The sequence below is a fragment of the Lynx rufus genome, unplaced genomic scaffold (assembly GCF_022079265.1).
Source record: "Lynx rufus isolate CCGP_SWC_20201006 ecotype Redwood Valley unplaced genomic scaffold, mLynRuf1.p SCAF_1, whole genome shotgun sequence".
In the NCBI taxonomy this organism is placed as follows: Eukaryota; Metazoa; Chordata; class Mammalia; order Carnivora; family Felidae; genus Lynx; species Lynx rufus.
In genome coordinates this window covers 178,118,301-178,138,951 of record NW_025814823.1, presented here as the reverse complement: position 1 = coordinate 178,138,951, position 20,651 = coordinate 178,118,301, and the positions used below count along the sequence as shown (strand labels likewise).

The following is a 20,651-nucleotide window of genomic DNA, read 5'->3' as shown; positions in this document are numbered from 1 at the left end:
ATGCATGTGCTTCCTTTGGAGACCGGTTGCAGGAGAAAAGGAGCATTTGGTTTTAATGCCAAACAACAAGTTGCTAGAGAGAACAAAGTGACCATTCGACTTAAACATTGTGTCTAAAATTCTCTACATTGCAGTCCAACTTCAGCTCAGGTCATGATCTCAGGGCTCATGAGTTCAAGCCCCACGTCGGGCTCTGTGCTGACAGCTCAGAGCCTGGAGCCTGCTTCGTATTCTGGGTCTCCCTCCCTCTCTCTCTCTCTCTGCCCCTCTCCTGCTCATGCTGTCTCTCTCTGTCTCTCAAAAATAAATAAACATTAAAAAAAATTTTTTTAATTGTCTACATTGCTGATAAATCATTTTTTTTGGTCATTTTTTTTTAATGTTTACTTATTTTTGAGAGAGAGAGAGAGAGAGAGCAAGCGGGGGAGGGGCAGAGAGAGATGGAGACACAACCCGAAGCAGGCTCCAGGCTCTGAGCTGTCAGCACAGAGCCTGATGTGGCGCTCGAACCCATGAACCATGAGATCATGACCTGAGCCGAAGTCAGATGTTCAACAGGCTGAGCCATTCAGGTGCCCCAAATGAATCCTTTTTTTAAAAGATTCTGAATACTGGGACTCCTGGGTGGCTAATTCGGTTAAGTGTCAGACTTCGGCTCAGGTCCTGATCTTGCGGTTTGTGAGTTCAAGCCCTCCATCAGGCTTGCTGCTGTCAGGGCAGAGCCTACTTAGGATCCTCTGCCCCCCTCTCTCTCACGCCCCGACTTGTGCTCTCTCAAAAAAATAAATAAAACATTTTAAAAAATTTAACAATTCTGAATACCAAGAACCAGGACAAAATATGAAAATTCATGACTTCTGCCCATCCTTTTATGTCAGGAGAGTTTCATTATTTGAATCTCACATAATAGCTTGAGCTGCAAATAAAGAAAACCAATAATAATACATAGTCCTTAGCACTATTCATTCTGTTTTTGATCAAACGGCCCTTGATCCTTATGATTCTACACCTTTCAATCTACCCTAAAATAACATTTATCCATTTCAAAGTCCCCAACCATAAATCAGCCATAATGGAATCTCTTCTTCTTGCTTTTATTGCAAGGATATATGTTCCAACCTTCATGTCTAAAGTGTTTACCTGGCTTTTTCATAGCTGACTCAGTGGATTGGAACCTTTTAATGCAACCTGCATGGCATGCGGTCACCAAATCTATGTGAGGTCTTTATAATTTTTGTATGATTGATAGCATATTGCTCTTTACTGGTGAGGGAAACCATATCTATTTCCTGCTCGCTTCCTTTTGTAGATATTAAGTTACTTAATCCATTTACTTTCATGATTGGGACTTCAAAAGTAGAAATGTGAAGGAAAAGAGAAAAGCAACCGAGCTCAACCAGTCTGTACCTGATTCTTAGGCCTAGATCTTTTCCACTACATTATACTACCTCCTGGAATTATAAAATCTAATCTTCCTTTTCTGCACAGCAACCCAGATAGTGGGGAGAGATAAACGATTAATCCATCAATCAAATGCCCTGATTTTGGGAGAAAAAGAGCCCCTTTCTTAAGAGGAAAATATAGCGCCACAATTTGCTTGTATATATAGCTTCCATAGCGCTATGGTTTCCCTAAACTATTGTCCGTTCCCATCTTGTAGACCTTCATTCAACCCCTACTGATCCTGCACCAACTACTATTATCCTCTATTTTATGTTTTTATTTTTTTATTTACTTTTAAAGTTTATTAATTTACTTTGAGAAAGAGACAGGGAGGGAGGGGCAGAAAGGGAGAGAGAGAATCCCAAGCAGGCTCTATGCTGACAGCACAGAGCCTGACACAGGACTAAATCTCATAAACCTGTGAGATCATGACCTGAGCCAAAATCAAGAGTCGGACACTTAACTGACTGAGCCACCCAGGCGCCCCTGTTATCCTCTGTTTTAAATGTATTTATCTATCTGTATGTCAGAACTTTCCACCAAGCCTACCTCTTTCTATTTCTTATGCCATTTCTCTACAAAACAATTTATATGAAAGAGTTTGTAAACTGTGGTGTTCTATTGTTCTAGGTATTATTACTAAATACAACTCAAGACCTATAAAACCTTCCTCAGACTCGCTTTGCCTACCAACATTGCACCTCTAATCTAGGAAAGGCACGTGTGTCTCAAAACCTCAGAGATTCATAAAATGAATAAGAAATTAATGACTGCCTTAGGAAGTTTATAATCTGCTGTTCCCAGCCCTACTCTCCCTGTCTGCTTTCCTCATCTGCATTTACCATTTTTGCCATTTTTGAATGTTTTTAACTTTTCCTCTTGTCACCTCTGTTACTGATCATAAACTCCCCCAGGATCGTGTCCGTACATTATTACCTTTGGCCAAAAAATCTGGGCAGTGTCATTCTATGAATCAGAACCATGAACTTTGTTGGATAAGCTCTTTATCTCCGAAATTCATTTTTCTTACTGAAAAATGCAAATAACAACACCTACTATATACAAAGTAATTGTTAGAAGTAAGTGAATAATAACCCTAATGTACAAAGTAGATAGTCAATAAATGGTTGCTACATCATGTCACTTGCTTGCTTTAAAAAAGAAGCCTTTAATAACACCTCTGTTGTCTTTCAAATTAAATGTACTGTCCCAGCTCACTATTGGATGCCCTCAAGGAAGACACCAACCTACTTTGTCAGCCTTCTCTCTTATGACTCCCTATATATTCTTTCACTCATCCCAAAAGTCCTACTCCCTGAATATACCCTCCTCTTTTCAACACGAGGGCAAACTGGTAGTAATTGTCATCTTTTGAATCCATTGTGTTTTAAGAAAGTGTTTGATGGTTACATGTATTTTTGCTTAAAACCTGATTTTCTTTAATGTATATTAATTTTCATGGTTAAAAGTATAAATCTAGAACCTCAGCTCCTTGTTTATTTTCAGACAGTGGCTCCACAGTCATCCAGCCGTGTGGCATTGGACATGTCATTTAATTCCTCACTATTCTTGCCTGTAAATGGAGATAATAACAGTTACCATCACAGAGCTATTGTGAGGATGCACAATAATTTGTGTAACTAACACAGTAAACTATCAGTAAATATCAGCTATTTTTATTCTGAGACTTTCTAGTTGTTCTCTTCTCATTCAACTCTGCAAGTTATTTTACAAATGCTGAGAAAGGTTAACTGGTTCTTTCAGAGTAACAACATAGCAAGTCATTAGAAAAGATGAGATTTGAAACCAGAGCTGTCTGACTCCAAAATCCCTAACTTCCCACCACACTGTGCACATTGTGTGAATCTCTCTACCTGAAAAATGTCCTTCCTTATATCTAACTGAAATAACTTTCCCAAGCCCATCTTAGGTTCTGTCTCCTTCGTAAAGTCTTTTTGATCCCCATCCAAATGTGATGTCTTCCTCAAAATCCGCCCAGCAGTGTGTCGCTCATTTTTGGCTAGCACTGAGCAGCAGTGACTTATGTACTGAATCACGAGCTCTTTGACCAGGGTAGAGGTTTCCCCTGAAAGAGAGCATTTTGCACCAAGTCCACACCCTGCTTCCTCTGCAGCAGAGCACTTTGCACCAACAGACGTTTAATAAAGTCACTTGAGTTGAACAGACAATCGTTGAGGTCACAAATGGAAAATTCTGTCCAATTCAATCCAGGAGTCAGTTACTTAACTAACACGTCTCTATACCAGGTCTTGTAGTAGACACTGGGTTCAAAGAGATAAGCAAGGTAAAATCCCTGCCCTCAAGGAGTTTTACAATTTGATAAAAGTGCTTTGAAACCAGAAAGTGGTTTTTTTAATCGGAGGCATTATAATTAATCAGATGAAAACTCACTTAGTAATGCGAAGGAATTCTCATTTATTGTTCGTACAGATACAGTTGTCTCCTCCAGCTGCTGTACCAGTTTAGACTACATCGTCACCTACCTCTTCAAGCACATAGCAAAAGAGGGCAAGAAGCCACTTCGATGCAGAGAGGCCACCCAGGCCGGTCAGAGACTCTTACATTTTATGCAGCAAAATCCAGATGTCCTACAGCAGGTAACTGGTGGTCGGTCACCTGACTTAAGAAACAGTTTCCCAGAAGCCTAGACCCTGAATATCTCTTAGAACAAATGGTCCTTGCCAAGACCCTTTACCAGTTACTCTCTAGGAGTATTTTCCCGCAAGGTAGGGTAGCACACTAGCTCACCCTCAAGAAATCTCTCCACATCTTTCATCTTACCCCAGCGAAGCTAGGATGCAAAAAAAGGATAGCTCTTTCAGAGGCCTGAGAGCAATAAAAAGCGAAGCCAGAACTAGAAACAGTCAACCTCTGCTTTCTTTCCTGGAGCCTCTAAGTCTTCTAAAGTTTGCCTGTGAGTACTCTGTATGCCAGGCAACTTGGTGAGCACTTTCGGTTCATCATACTACAGTTGGTATTCTTCTTATTTAAGATAAGAAAAGTTCAGGTAGGTCATATTCCCAAGAGCATTTAAGTAAAAGGAATAAAGCCACAAGTTCTTTATTTTCAGATGTGTTTTCTGACTGGCTACTATGAGTTAGGTCCAAGTTTAATACTGTTTTTTGAAAACTCACTTCTGCAAATCACAGTAACAGCATGCATAAAAATAAATAACACGTGCCAGAAATATTTCAAAGAGAATGATGCCATTTTTCTCTGGAGATACCATCACTCTGATGTTCTCCCGTTCTACTGACTTTGGAAATGATGCTGTATACTGCTTCCACTTGTTTCATTTTGCCAAATTATCTTCATAATAGTTTGTGGTTTGCAAATGTAAACACTTTAACAAGGTTACTAGCGGAAAGCGTCACTCTGAGTGAAGAAATGATGAACATACAATGGGCTGGCCATGGAAGAGGTTTTCTTCCTGGCTGTCATTTTTTTACTAATATGCAAATTAAGTTATATAAACTTACTTTTGGTGATGTCTCAGTAACCTGTTATTTTCCTTGTGGGGAGGTGTGTAATTAAGATTTTGTGTAACTAAACAAAGTGCTGTATGCCTGTAAATACTTGGTTATGATCCTGGAATTGTTACGACATGTTGGTGATATGGTAAAGAGAAGAGGAAGGTAGCACACGTAGTGAGGACTTTCTGTGTACAAGGTACAAGAGCCGCTGAGATTCATAAGACATAATTTCTTTCCTTAAAAAGTTTCTGTCACGTGGGACAGAGATGATGGGTTAGTTACTAGGTAACAGATTATATGAATAATTTGATTAATGTAGTGGTGACAGAGATTGACACACGAGGAGAGGACTTTCAGAGAACTCTTCTCATTTACACCCCCACAACAACCCTGAAATGTAGATATCGTCATCCCCATTTTACAGATGAACAAATTGAGATGCAGAGAGATCAACTGGAAAGTGGAATTGAAACAAGGTTCGTCTGGGTCGAAAGCCTTATCACTTATACCATTGATTCTCAAGGGCCTAGTGGTGGGGATAAGATCTCATGTTCATCAGGAATGCCATTACAAGATATACATTTTTTTAAATTAACTTATTTATTTTGAGAGAGAGAGTGTCCTCGTGCACATGCAACCAAGGGAGGGGCAGAAAGAGAGGGGGAGAGAGAGAATCCTCAGCAGGCTCCACACCCATCATTGCAGAGCCCAGTGTGGGGCTCCAATCACCCACCACGCGATCATGACCGGAGCCGAAACCAAGAGTCAGACACTTAACCAACTGAGCCATATATATATATATATATATATATATATATATATATATATATATACATACACACACACACACACATACACACACACACACACATATATACACGAGGTGCCCCTCAAAATATACTTTCTATCAAGAATGTACCTCTCCTTCCCCCTTCCCCACCTCCCCAGCTGCAGTAACGTGTGGTACTGTTGGGGGTGTCCTGGCCCTCCAGTGTTTTGCAAGAAGGTTGAGAACCACAGACTGAGAGCATGCTGCCAGTGGAGAAAATAAATACCCATGAATTGGCCAGGAATCAGACCCAGCCCCCCACCCCACCATGGCAAATGACAAGTCCACCACCAAATCCCTCCTGCCAGCACTGAGCCTGATCACAATATTGTCTCATAAACTTTGGCAGAAACTTTTAAGTTGGCAGAAAATTTTACCAAAATCAATAGGCTGTGATTCCAGACAAATACCATCAGACTGTGCAGAGCAAGTGATGTGGTTGTACAGGACACCATCAAGTTTGTCTTTACTCAGAATTACCATGCATTTGTTGGTTTAAGTAATTTCTGTGTGTTAATAATACTTGGTAATCCTTTATTTTATAGCATATGACTAAGTAGTGATATATCTTTATTAACAGCAGAATACATTCTATTTATTTGGAATGCAGGCTTTCAGATAGCATTTTAAATATTAATGACTGGTCTCTGGTAGTCAGCATAAATATGATTTGCATTAGCACTAGGTTATATCATCTTGAGTGCCTCTGATGTCAACTATTGGGTATACTAATATCTGACATCACCTCCTTAGGTCACTGACAACTTTGACCTCTATTCTTATGCACAATTTCTGTCGTCTCAAAAGCTCTTTTGAATTGATTTGAAATTTTGACTCTGCCCTTTATGAGGCAGTAAAATTGATAATTATTCAGATGGGAACTGAGCACTGAGTGAAAAATCAATTCTACCCGCTCTCTGCTGCGTATAAAATTACTTCTGAGTCGGCTGGACTGAACGGATGGCCGGAGTAAAAGCAGCAGGCAGGAGTAGTGGGAAGAATTAGCCGGACAGAGCTAATAGCCTGAAGGGATGGACTTGGAAAAGAGGGAGTGGGCCAGTTGGGGGTTATTATGAGCAAGGATGGGTCCCATTGATCATCTGTTTACATCAGCTTTCCAAGACCTTATAAATCAGCCCTGAAGAGCAGCAGAACTCGAGATTTCAGCATCTTACCAGAGGGACTTTGTATTAGATTATTCTCATTTTCACACTCAGATGAAAAGTGAGCCATTGATTATTCATTGGTTGCCCATTAAATGCTGTTTTTATAGATGATTTGCCTATCACTGAAGGTAATGAACAAGGTGGCTGCTTTATAACTCGAGGTTTCAGTTTTCAAGGCATCTGTGTCGGTTAAGTAATGCCTAACCCTATTAAAAGGAATGGGTTACAAATTGCTTAACAGTGCTGAAAAACTAGACCCTAATGACTAATTGTGCTTGGAGTTTAGAGAGGGCTTGTCAGCTCTTTAAACTAAACTGATGCAATGATACTGCAATTATTTACCAGTTTGAACTGTTTTCCCCCCAACCTGGATGTATATTGCTAGAAGCATAACTGCACGATGAGTGTCCATTCCAAATTGTAAAAGTTATCTCCTCAAGCTTCCATAGCAAATGAAGCAGGAACCCACATAAATGGTTTTCCAATATCCTCATAGACCTTTCGATTTGTGCCTACCAGCCTAGGAAGCACATTGTAAATGCCTTGCACCTGGAAATGTGCTTATCATGATCTGTTATGTGACTGTAGAGCCTCAGTGTCCTTATTTTTTAATTTAAAAAAAAATTTAATGTTTATTTACATTTTCTGAGAGAGAGACACAGAGCATGAATGGGGGAGGGGCAGAGTAAGGGAGACACAGAATCTGAAGCAGGCTCCCGGCTCTGAGCTGTCCGCACTAGAGCTTGATGCGGGGCTCGAAATCACAAACTGCGAGCTCATGACCAGAGTGGAAGTCAGATGCTTAACCGACTGAGCCACCCAGGTATATTACTATTATATACTATTATATTACTATAATATCACTAAATGCAGCCTGCCTTGGTTTCTTTATAAAACACCAAGGATATATGAACCAATGACATTTCTAGTGTATAAGAGGAATACTATTTTCATATGAAGAATTTTTCTATGATTGTTAACTGATTCACAGAAAGTTAGAATTTGAAGATTATTTTAGAAGAGTTCTCATTTTACATGTGGAATCTGAGGAATAGGGAAGTTGTTATGCCTCTTGTGAGATGGTACATGGTTCAGGAGCTGATAGTTTTAGTATCTATTATTTGAAAAAAATTTTTTATGTTTTATTAATTTTTGAGAGAGAGACAAAGACAGACCTCGAGTGGGGGAGGGGCAGAGAGAGAGAGAGAGAGAGAGAGGCAGACACAGAATCAGAAGCAGGCTCCAGGCTCTGAGCTGTCAGCACAGAACCCAACACAGGGCTCAAACCCACGAATCGTGAGATCATGACCTGAGCCGAAGTTGGACGTTTAACTGACTGAGCCACCCAGGCACCCCCAAAAATTTTAATTTTTTATCTTAGAGTGAGAGAGAGTGAGAGAGGAGCAGAGAGAGAGGGAGAGAGAGAATCTTAGGCAGGCTCCACACTGAGAGCAGAGCCCCGATGCAGGGCTCGATCTCACCATCATGAGATCATGACTTGAGCTGAAATAAAAAGCCTGACACTTAACCGAGTCACCCAGGCACCCTCTCAATGTTTTTAAAATATTCTCCAAATAAGCTATTGTCCATAATCTGTAAACAAATCTAACTTTGCTAGCATTAAATTTAGTCCACTTGAGGATCCACTGTAATTAAGTGAATCTATTTCAAATAAGATTACTGTCTCACCAGCATTCCTTGGACTTAACAACTGAGGGAACCCCAGTTCACATTATTAAGGAAAAAACTCCCCATGTATTTTTATGCCATTAGCACAATAAACTACGGGCGCCTGGGTGGTTCAGTTGGTTGAACGTCCAACACTTGATTTTGGCCCAGGTCATGATCCCAGGTTGGAGGGATTGAGCCCCACGTTGGGCTCTGCCCTAAGCATGGAGCCTGCATGGGATTCTTTCTCTCTCCTTCTGCCTCTCCCCAGTGCGCATATATGCGCTCTCTCTCTTTCAAATAAAAAAATAAAAATAAAAAAGAAAGAAAACTTTAAGGACAGGTCAATAGTAACAGTGATTAGGCACAGATCTGCTACAATATTTGGAAGATTAAATTTGTGTGTGAAATGTTTTTAGTGTTATCTCTGGGCGTGTTAAGTGTTTGCATACGTAAGCCGAAGATCAGCACTCGTTCAGTTATATCACAGAGTGAAAGATTTGCCCAGATCACTAAATGCAGGAGCATGTTTTGTAGAATTAGAGGGCAGTTCAGAAGTGTGACTGATTCTTTTTCAAATTATAAGACTAGGACACTGATGATGAGTGCTTCTCTACATCAGAATTTCAGTTAAAACTAATTGTTCTAGAAAGAGTAGCGCCTTCCACAGAAGTAGAACAAGAACTATGTGGCCATGTGGTTGTCAGCATCACTGATTAGATCATGCAGCTAACTCATTAACAGGGTATTTTTAACAATTATATTCTGTAAAAATCTAAATACATTGAAAGGAACAATTAGAACATTTAGATTTGAATTTATTTCACCCTTATCTATGTAACTATTTGGCACAAGTCAGCTATAATAAAAACCCAAAAAGAGTTCTAATTATGATTTTATCTCTCTTCTTCTCCTGCGCACACCCCCCCCACACACACACACACCCCGACCGCAACCTGGCATTTAACTACAAATTGTGAAGAGCTGTCAGGAGCTATAAGAATCATACTTCAGTAGGGATGTACGCTGAAAGAACATTCACCCTTTTCCTCAATCAGTCAGTCAATCAATGAAAATTGCTTTTGTATAGTGCTCTTCATGACATGCATCCCAAAGTGAATTACAGCAAAAGGGAAATCATCTGCTCTTTTTTCATTTTTGTGTTTAGATTGAAATGCTACTCTGCTCAACATTTTGACATACTGTACAAGACATCTTTCATACTTAAGGTTCCATTCCCTAAGACTAAGGAGGAGAAAGCGTAGCCACATATTTAACTCATGAGATTTTGGCCTGTGGAACCTGAGCAACACCCTCACAGTGGGAAACGCCTAAGTAGATGAAGTACGTTCATGTCTCTCAGCCTCTTAAAAAACAATTAGCCCGGTTTTCTAATGTTATCAAAGACATTTCTAGTGAACCCTAAATAGAAAGGGTGCCCTCCACATGACCCGTTAACTCAGTCTGGTTGATTTGCAACTTTATTATCAAAAATATGGCAGTAGATTGAAACTAAAACCCCATGCTGAAGGGACATTCACCACTGGACCAGAGGACAACGTGGCTATAAAGCACTTAAAGGAAGCCAGACATAGGTCAGTAGACACCAAAAGTATAAAACAGGAACTCACATTTCAGGACAGAATTGTTTTTTGCACATGCTGCCACGATCTTGGTCTTCTTCACAGCGTTCTGTGCATGGCCTGTGTATTTATTTTTAGGAAAAAATACTGGCAAAATATAAGTGCTTACCGTGTGCAGGAAATAGCTCAAGCTGCTTACATACACACGTAATCTGATTTAATCATCACGTTTCTCTGTGAAGTGCTAGTATTACGATCACCACTTTGTAAATATAGAAACTGAGGTACAAAAAGATTAGGTACTTTTCCCAACGTGACACATAGTAAGTGGAAAAGCTAAAACTTGGGGCTATTGAACTCCAGAGTTGACATGCTTAACCGCAAAGCTATAGTTTGTTGGCAGCGACTAATCAGAGGTAGCACATATTTTTTCAGCACTTACACTCAGGCAAGTTGAGCTTCCAGTAAGTCCCCCCGGGGCCATCCCTAAGGTAGAGTGATTTAGAGCAGTCATCCTATACCCCAACTTTGTGCTGCAGCCGGGATGAAACAGATGGGCAGTGACCCAAAGAGGCAGTGGGCAAGGGAGAGGGAGGTGGCTTTGCCAGCTGGTACAGAAGAGCCTTGTGCTTCCCAGCATCACGGCAGAGTGAACAGACCTTCCTCTAACTTACTCTATACCTGTACCCTATCGTTAATTCTATAGCCAGATCCCAAGAGTATAAAATGGAGTAGGACAGATATCCTTGAGAAGGTCAGAGTCTAACAGTATAACTGTCTCATGACGTTCCTCTGTGTCTTTTCTCTAATGTCTTGGAGGTAGCTCTTGAGGTTCATTCTAACCTGATTTTTCTAGGACAGACTCAATATGGCAGCTGTGAAATGAAGGTGGGGAAGCAACAAGTGCTTTATATCCGTCCCCCATACCCGATGCATCTCTAGGCTTCATCCTGACTCTCACTAGTGACTCATCAGCATAGAGTGCCAGTTTTCATCCCTTTCTGGTTACAAACAGCTTCTCTTTTCCAAAGGAAGCTTCTACTACTATGACTGGGTACCGTTAGCTCTATTGAAGGCTGTTCTTAAGGGCTTCTTACATTGGTGAGTCTCAAACCAATACCTTTGAGCATCCCTCTCCCTATCCTTTCCATTCTACAGAGTTTCACAAACTAAGGTCCTACAGAGCCACACAGAGAACTTGAATGAGGTAGACAGGAAAGAAACCAAAGTTGTGTACACATTCCTGTCTAACAGGGGCAGCCTCCACATAGTCCCAGCTTATTCTTGCCCTGTAAGAAAGTAGGACCCAGTGTTGCCAGCTATATAGAGATTACCCACCCCCACCCAAAGAGAACCAGAAATCCAGGGTTTTTTTCATGTTGGCCACTGATTGAAAATTTTTTTTTTAACGTTTTATTTATTTTTGAGACAGAGAGAGACAGAGCATGAACGGGGGAGGGGCAGAGAGAGAGGGAGACACAGAATCGGAAGCAGGCTCCAGGCTCTGAGCCATCAGCCCAGAGCCCGACGCGGGGCTCGAACTCACGGAGCGAGATCGTGACCTGAGCTGAAGTCGGACGCTTAACCGACTGAGCCACCCAGGCGCCCCTGATTGAAAATTTTTAAAAAAACAAGAAAATAAAAACACTCTGCAGGCCAGCACTGGATGTCTGGTTACCGGTTTTCCACCAATGTTTTATGTAATCCTAGAGAATTTCGGAACGGAGATCGTGCAAAGCATGATTCCCGGTCTTTCTCACAGTCATCCCATGTGGCACTGCTGATGTTTTGATAATTTTTGGAGCACACTTTTTTGAGTAGTTGTTTAAAAAGGATGCTGTTATTTTGCTCATATATTTGATTCTGTACGTAAGTCTCTACTCAGACTTAAAGAGGGCATTTATTTACTTTTAGGTTGTGTCTTTGCATACAGAACGGATGCAATAAACAGCCAATGAAACTCAGTTAACATCTCCCAAACATTTTTTTTTATTTTCATAATAACCATATTTGTCTGAGGCAAGAATTAAAGTTCAGTTTGGTCAAGTATATGCGTGTGTGTGTGTGTGCACGCGCGCATGCACGCACGCTTGTGTGTACACACGCAGTCTAATTACTAAGGATCAAATAGAAATATCTGAGAGGACCAGGACTGGACAAAAGTGTCTAGATAACAGCCATATAATAAAAGTCCACAAGGAAAAAAATAAAATAAAATAAAATAAAATAAAATAAAAGCCCACAAGGGAGTAAAACTCTTAAGAGTGATGAATTTGTGACCACAACTCCTAAAGATCAGTTTAGAAAATTAAAGTACAGGGGCGCCTGGGTGGCTCAGTCGGTTGAGCATCCGACTTCGGCTCAGGTCACGATCTCACAGCTCATGAGTTCGAGCCCCGTGTCGGGCTCTGTGCTGACAGCTCAGAGCCTGGAGCTGGCTTCTGATTCTATGTCTCCCTCTCTCTCTGCCCCTCCCCCATTCATGCTGTGTCTCAGAAATAAACAAAAAAACATTTAAAAAAAGAAATTTAAAGTACATAATTTTAAAAATAGAAAAACATTAGTTTTTCTTTAAATGGCATCTGTGATATAAAATTATGTATCCATCTTTAGAAGGATGATTCTAGTCCACATTTTTTGCCATATACCCTATCTTTGCCATTTTGCTATAATTTTTGTTATGGAAATATTTGTCAAATGACAATTTCAACTATAACCCCCCCAAATAGTATTTTAAGACCAAAAAATCAGTTCATATAAAAACCTATTCTTGATTTATGAATCATCAAATTATGATCAGAACTGTCATACCTGTCTTTAACAGAGTACCTTTTCTTCCCCAGAGATCACATCCAGCTTGATGCATGTCTCAGCGTCTAACAGAGCCTGACCCTTGTGACAGTCAATGAACGTCTGCAAAACCAACCCCCAAAAGTTAATTTTCAGAATTACAATCTGCAGGCGGTGACTTTATGTTTCAAATCCAGCATAGTCATAGATCACTACATAATCAAACGAAATGGTAGGGCTGAGATAAGAGTATACCATTATATACTGTATAATAATCCTGCTGGAATGCCACAAGAAAATTTCATTCTACACATGGGTGAAGAAAGGAATAAGCACTTCACATATTGTTCCGAACAGCTAACGGAACAGAGAAGGGTTGGGTTTGCTTTTTTTTTTTCACTAGGACATGTGTTTTTTTTTTTTTACCTCTAAGCACAGTTTAAAGATGTAATCCATTGATAGCATAACTTGCCTTATTAATTGAAAGGGATGGAATCCACCAGATGTAGCCCAAACCAGCAGAGAGTTGGGTGACTAAGCAACAGCAAAGACACCATATTGAGTGAGCCAGAATTCAGTCTCCAAGTCATTTATTTCAACCAGTGACAATACATTTAAACTCCTGTGCCTCAGCAGTGATTGATGGTTTAATATCATATATAATTTTTTTAATGAAGGAAAAACCATTTAAATATGTTACCATTTGCACTGGTATTCTCCTATGTACATAACTGCATTTAATCATTATGGGGATTGTTTTTATACTTGTGTAATTTGTATCCAAGAAATAACTGTCAAAGCCATCTCACGCTGTTGCTGGAAATGGTACAGTGTGCTTCATACTTGAATAGATTCATTCTTCCCTGCACATAATTAAGAGTGTTGGAGCTTTTTCCCTGCCACCACATAGGAATTCCATGTTTACATTTCTGAGAATGAAAAATTAGCCACAATGTGCTTTTTCAAGTTCCCATTTTCTGGCGCTATGATATTTAAGTACCTTAGTTCTGTACCAGTGTATGATTTGAAGAGTTTGATTTTAAGACTTTTAATATTAAAATACATAATAAAATTTTATTATCTAATTACAAGAGGGTTTAGCCTCTTATTAAAGTTGCTAAATCAGGCCTAGATTAGCATCATAATAACACAGTTTGACATGGAATACTCAAAAGTCAAGTTCGAAGGAAGGGACGGGTTTTTTTTTGTTGTTGTTTTAGGGGGTTTTCTCCTGCACCCATCCCTTGCACAATATAACAAGGATGAAATGCATGTATGGAAACAAACAAGGAGCAATTTGGGACGCTGGAGAAGGAGTGGAGGTGTCAGCCTAGGACGGTACCCTTAGGCAAGGCAGCTGGTATATGTAGCCTTTTGTTTATCTGCTACTGGTTTATGTAGCCTTTAGGCCGGCACCAGAAACAATCACTCCTACAGGGTCAGCTGCTGGTCAGAAGCAAAGTAAGAAAAGATTTTGCGTTCAAACGCGCAGCCATAATTTCTGTACAGCTGGCACCTGCTACTGGTGCACAGCATGAAGGTGAAAGGTCAAAGAGGCAGTTGTTCAAAACTCAAGAATGGCTTAAAGGGACTTGTAGATTAATCTGCTTTATTAACTTCTGTATATTAGATAACTATTGCTGTGAATGACAGTACATCTTTTTTAATAAGTCGCATCTCTTTCTCTTTTAAATTAGCTTTTGAGTAATGAATATTAAATAGAAAGCATTTCAGGGGTAATTAAATGAAAACAGAATGATGTCATTTTACAATTATATTTGTATGTTTATAGAATAGGGAAAGTATAATGTTTTCCAAAGAGCTAAAAAAAAAAAAAGAAAAAGAAAAAGAGCCAGCTCTTCATAAAGAAGAACTTGAAATAAATAAGTCACATGCCCATTAGCCTTTGTGTTTAAACTAAAATATATGATGTAGTTTGTGACTTAGCATGAAGTCACTGGGTGCTGGTGGCTTGATTTGGCATTCCCAGGGGCTCCAAGAATTTTCTTTATGAATTAAAGTGACTGCAATCTGTCACCGTTCTTTTATCTACAGTTTAGCACAGTCAGTTTTGCTATTAGTCTGCAGCAAACGTTCTCAGAATAGCAAAGGAGTTGTACAGGATGAACAACGGCCATACCTTTTCCTTCACACTCATGTAAAACAGATAGAAAACATTTTATATGGGGAAAAAAATGCAGTTTTACACAGATTGAGCCCAATAATAATCAGGCATGCTTTATAACAGTCTCTCACCCAATATGGTAAATGGCAAGCAAGATGGTTTTTAGCCTCTCCGTTAATGATGATCGGCATAATTGGCTATTGTTGTAAATTAAGAATAAAAGTTCACTAAATGTATCCTTTTTTAAAGCCTCTGCAAGGAATATTACTAATGTACAGATTAAATACTGACACCACCTCTGGGGAAGTGTCTCACAATGTGTGTTCTAAAGAGATGATTTTGTCTGCTCTCAGAAGTTCTGTAGATGAAACCTCCCTTTTTATGTGAACACAGCCCAAGTAGCAGCATTTACCCATATTTCACACACACAAGTCATTTAGGAATAGCACAAGTTGTAACACAAGTCAGTCTTTATACACTAAGCCATGTTTCTGTGACATGTGAAATGACACTGAGACAGTCTTCCTGTGTCACACCAAGCCAGCCTGGGGCTCACCAGAAGGATCCTAAACTTGTATGATATCACAAAGAAGCTGATGATCTTGACCAGAAAAGATTTGAGTTGGAAGTGTTTCCTTCCCATACCACTCCAAAGTGAAAGAATTTCCACACCTCCTTCTTAAAGATCTAGATTTTTTCCCCCATCCTATAATAGAAGGCTTATTTCCTGCAGGGTCACTAGGACCTAAGAGGTCACTAGGGAAGAGCGACCTCAGACTCAAATGATGATGATGATGATGACTATGATGAAAAAGAAGTAGAAATAATTATCATATGCTGGGCTCTGTGCTAAGTACTTAAATATATACAAATGTATTTATATATTTATATAATTTGTATTTATATTTATAAAGTTTCACTACTTTGTGAGGTAGATACTCTTTTCTACATTTTATAATCAAAGTATTTTAATTGCAGCTTTAAGAAGTCAGGTAGCTTACTTGGTATCATACAGCTAATAAGTAGCAGAACCTTGTGCTCTTAACAACATTACTTTTAAATGACCTAGAGACAGGATTGGTGGAGCTGGAGGGTGCAAAGGCGGGCTGGGGGGGGGGGGGGCACAACATTCATTCAGCTATAAATCCCTAAGCCAAGGGCCCTTCCTTTGAAAATTGATGAGATAAGAAGCAAGCACTTGACCCAGGTTGGCTCAGTGAGTCCTCTTCCCCAGACTTAGAAACTCCCGTGGATTTAGAGGATGTTGGTCAGCCTCTGGTCTTCATTTGACGTGAAGACTTGAAAAACCAAGAGCCATTCTCTGCTATGTGCTCAGAGAAGTAGCCAGTTCACAGCAAGAGAAAAAAGCAGCAACATGCTGGGAGGATCTCGAAGGAGATCAGCAGCCCCAGAGAGAGGCTAAGAAAGATCGCACCAGCCTTCCCGGCTGTGGTTCCCAGCTGTTGAGAGGCCTGCCCGCAGTGTCTAGTCTGGGGGTCCTCAGGCCACCCCTTTTAGGTCTGAGTTTTGTCTATAGTAGTTGCTGTCCTCACAGCCAAAAGATTCTTGACTCACGGAAGTGTGAGGACAAAGTGAACCAATGAGTATAGACTCACCTAACACAGAGAAGGTATTCAATAAATAGGGAAAATTTGAAAAACAATATACAGGTACCAGTTAACTTTTTTATCTCCCTAAGGAGAACATATACCTGCTGTTCATGTATACAAATGTGAAAAACATCCTTTCCAGGAAATCCCAAGGCCGTGACTTCAGCCAGATTACCTGGGTCTTTCTGGTCCCACACTCGTGTTCTGCCTGTCTTAGAGTTTTTGTGACACACATTCTCAAGATCACAAACCCTCACTGGACTAGGTGGGGGCACGGTGTGAATGTGGATCTGATTCTTGGCCCCAAACAGACTTTTCCTCACTTACTCTTCCTGTGTACTCCAGGCATCGTCTTGCAACAGCAGGAATGAAAAGAAACTCCAGGACCCTTTCCATTTATATGTCTTCACACCTAAAGCCTCTTCTGAATCTCACAGCAACTCTGGTGGGAGGGTAGGGCCAATATGGTTTATTTTCTTAACTTGGGAAAACGAGTACATCAACAAGTGAAATCCACAGTGCCCATATGGGACAAGAATGCAGAGGTTCAGAGAGGCGAAATAATTTGCCCAACATCACCCAGCCAGTAAATAGCAATACCTAGAATGTAATAACTAAGGCTTTGTTGTCTCTGGATCTGACAGTTTTTATGTTATCAGGGCCTCCCAGGGCCTTCACCTACTCTTCTTTCCTGGCATTTCTCCCACCTGTATTTCCCCAAGTGGCATTGTGAATGGTATGAGAAGCTCTTTGAGTTTCTTGAAGGAACGGCACTGTATAAAGTGAGGGTCAGCTTGATGATGGTGTGATTTATTGATTTTACAGTTATTACTGGTTTTTCACCTACTTGAACGGTTAATAATGTGTGTGCTAGAGATGTGAACTGAACTTTTGTATTCATTTTCTGTCTTAACTGTTGGAAAGTTTTTAACTAGCAGCAACCACTTGGTGAGGCTATGAGCTCATGTAGTATGTTAAAGAAAGCTTCTTATTTGATTACAATCTGATTTCTGCTGGCAGAACAAGGTAAAAGTTCCCTAATCCTCTGACCTGTCATGAGTTACTGCTACTTTGTCCGCTTTGCAACCAAAAAGAACTTTTGCATGTTAATTCTTTATCCCTTGTCATGCTTAGGAAGATACAGACTGAGTGCTTTCAGACTTGATGAAATTCTGTCCTCCTTCAGAGCTGTCTAATTGCACATTCTGTATTCGTTGAGGATTTTCTGCTTTACAGCAATCAGAGCAGACAGACTGTGCAGTCAGCGTACCTGGCTTTGAATACCAGTGATGCTACTTGGCAAAGTTACCTTACCTCTTCAGAGATACCAGCAACTCAGCCAGGGCAATTCTGCACCTTGCTGGAGCTGGCCCCCAGGATCAGGTAGTTGAACTAGTCCCTCCTGTGGTCTCATGCCCAGACTCCCCAAGACTGTAGCCAAGACTCCTTGCCTTAGCTCTTTCCCATTCTGTCACTCCTCAGCCTACCCCATAACTTGGAACATCACTACTGTGGAAAAGAGGAACATTCAGTGCATACTTAGTTGAGGTCATGTGAATACGGCATGTAAAGTAAACTGCTAAGAAGGAGTGATGGGAAGTGCAAGGCCTGGAGGGAACTCTCTTAGGCCCCAGAGAGAACCACCAGAAAGAAAATCCTACGCAAGAGCTGTGTTAATGCCCATCCTTAATGTGGCATCTAGTTTTAGATAGGACAAAGAAGTTCACTCGGGAAACTGAAAGCGTCAATTAGAGTTAAGTGCATGATGACCCTTTCTCAGGGACCCTTGAAGATTGGAAGGAAACAACTGGATGGGTGGGCAATAAGAGATTGATAAATACTTAGGCTCCATGAGTTTCTTAAGGCCACAAGGACCACATTTCAATTCTGTGCCACCGTGCTGTGCCTGGCACATAGTAGGAGCTCAGTAATTCTTTGAGCATTCATCGAATGAGCATGAGAAATGAAGAGGGAGAGAAGAAGGAAGGAGAAGCCCCTAGCAGGGCACCTGACACATAGTAGGCACTTAACACACGTGTTGCCTGTGTGCGCCCAGCACATAATGAGAGCTGCTAATAGAATATTAGTGACTTGAAACGTGTGCAGACAAGAGAAAGCTAGTAGACATCAAGCGGGGCTCATGGCCCTCCAGAGGCCTGGCCTGTTTTGGAGTTTGCACTTTAAGGAAGAAGGTCTGCCCTCAGCAAATGTTGGGTTCTTATCCCTCAGAAGGAGCAAACCCTCCCTCCCCGACCCCGTCTCTTTCCCGAGCCCCCTGTGTTACAGAAGGGCTGGAAACAAATTGACAGAAACCTGGAGGAAAGAACTCAAGTGATTTAGGAGAATGGAAGGGCTGGCTTATGGGGCCAGATTAAAGAAGCTAAATATGTATAGCCTGCCTAAGTGACAACTAAATGGGGCATTTGATAAGTCTATAAATACTTGGAAGATGTAAATGCCAAGGAGGAAAGGGAATTACTTAGCATGGCACAATGGAGTATTGGCATAATGGGATATTATTAAGAAAGGGAAAATGAAGGTTGAACATCAATAAAAAGCTTCCTGACAAAGAGAACCGTTCCTGACAAGGGACACTATTAAGTTATGTGCTGTGGGCCAAGGGAAGTAATGGCAACGCCATTTCTCAGGGTACTGGCAACAGAGCCAGCAAAGAAGGAGCCAGGCTCTGTCCTGACTGAGGTGCAGAACCCAAGCAGGTAACCTTCCGTGTCTGTGCTCTCCCAATCCCAGGACAGGAACAGAGATGCATTTTATTGGGGGAAGTCGGATGGCCCAGGCCTCCTACGGGTTCAGACCGTCCAGAGAACAGCTACACCAGCTTTGCCCTTCTCCTGTGTCACTGCCAGATTCATTCAACTTCAATGGCACCCCATTTCCTGCAAGATAAGACCCATGTGCTCTAGCACACATTACTAGGCCCTTCACAAGATCTGGCCCCGGCTACCTGATCATCCTCCTCTGCCACCACCAGCCCCCTCACACCCTCTCCAGTCCCACAGAACTGCTCGCCATCCCCCGAAATACTTCTCCAGACTTTTGTACCTGCTCGCCCTTTTGCCAACCTGACTGCCTGTCAGACTTTGCTTATTCTCTACGACAGCTCCCTCCGCACGTCACCTGTGCAGCCTTCCTTGCCTGTCCCCCACCCCGAGGCAGAGTAAGTCAGCCTCCTCTGGTCTCTTAGAGCCTCCCGTGCAAGCTTCTGTGGCACTTGCTATGCTGTGTTGTCATGCTGTGTGTCTCGTTCCCTACTTGATTGTGAGCTCTTCGAGGGCTGGGACTGTGCCTTGTTCATCTGTATGTCCGCAGGGTGTGACACAGAGCCTGGCACAAAGTAGGTGGTTGGTAAATGTCTGAATAAATTAAGGAACGAGGTGCTATTCCTATCATTCTTTGGGCTTCCTATGTAATTATTAGGATAAAAGAGCTTCCAAATCTCAGTAACATCTTTGAATCATCCCCTTGGCCTCCCGGCCAGCACTCTATGCCATTTAGATGACTATAAATAAAAACCCTCAAATCTGAAAGGCAGCATGCTGTCCTCTGTGGTTTCAACATAAACTCTAGACTAATCTTTAATGGAAAATGCTTCTGAGGGCCCTGTGAATGTGCCACAAAAATACTTTTTTTTTTCTCTCCACACAAAGTCATTTGAACATAATAAGTAAAATAATCCTCCACTGTTGGTTATGAAGATTTTTAGGTCCATCTAACTAAATCCCTTCAGGAAATCAGGGAGAATGTAGTGACAGATGAGAGGCAGTGAAACATGGAAACTCCTACTGTAAGGATAATATATTTATTATGAAATACAATATTCATTGCACTCTGCTTTGATGACTGCATGAGATGCCCTCGTGCCATTAGGCCTTATGTTGCTCTGTTTTGAAATACAAGATTCATTGGGAAATGTTGTGATGAC

General features: G+C 41.0%; 1 protein-coding gene across 1 annotated transcript in view; it reads left to right on the top strand.

The window, feature by feature from the left end:
* Positions 1-20,651, top strand: part of RANBP17 (RAN binding protein 17) — a 322,388-nt gene that overhangs the window by 288,722 nt on the left and 13,015 nt on the right. The window contains exon 25 of the mRNA XM_047076735.1: positions 3,895-4,061. Within this exon, the coding sequence (XP_046932691.1) occupies positions 3,895-4,061 (167 nt within the window). The remainder of the gene's footprint in view (positions 1-3,894; positions 4,062-20,651) is intronic.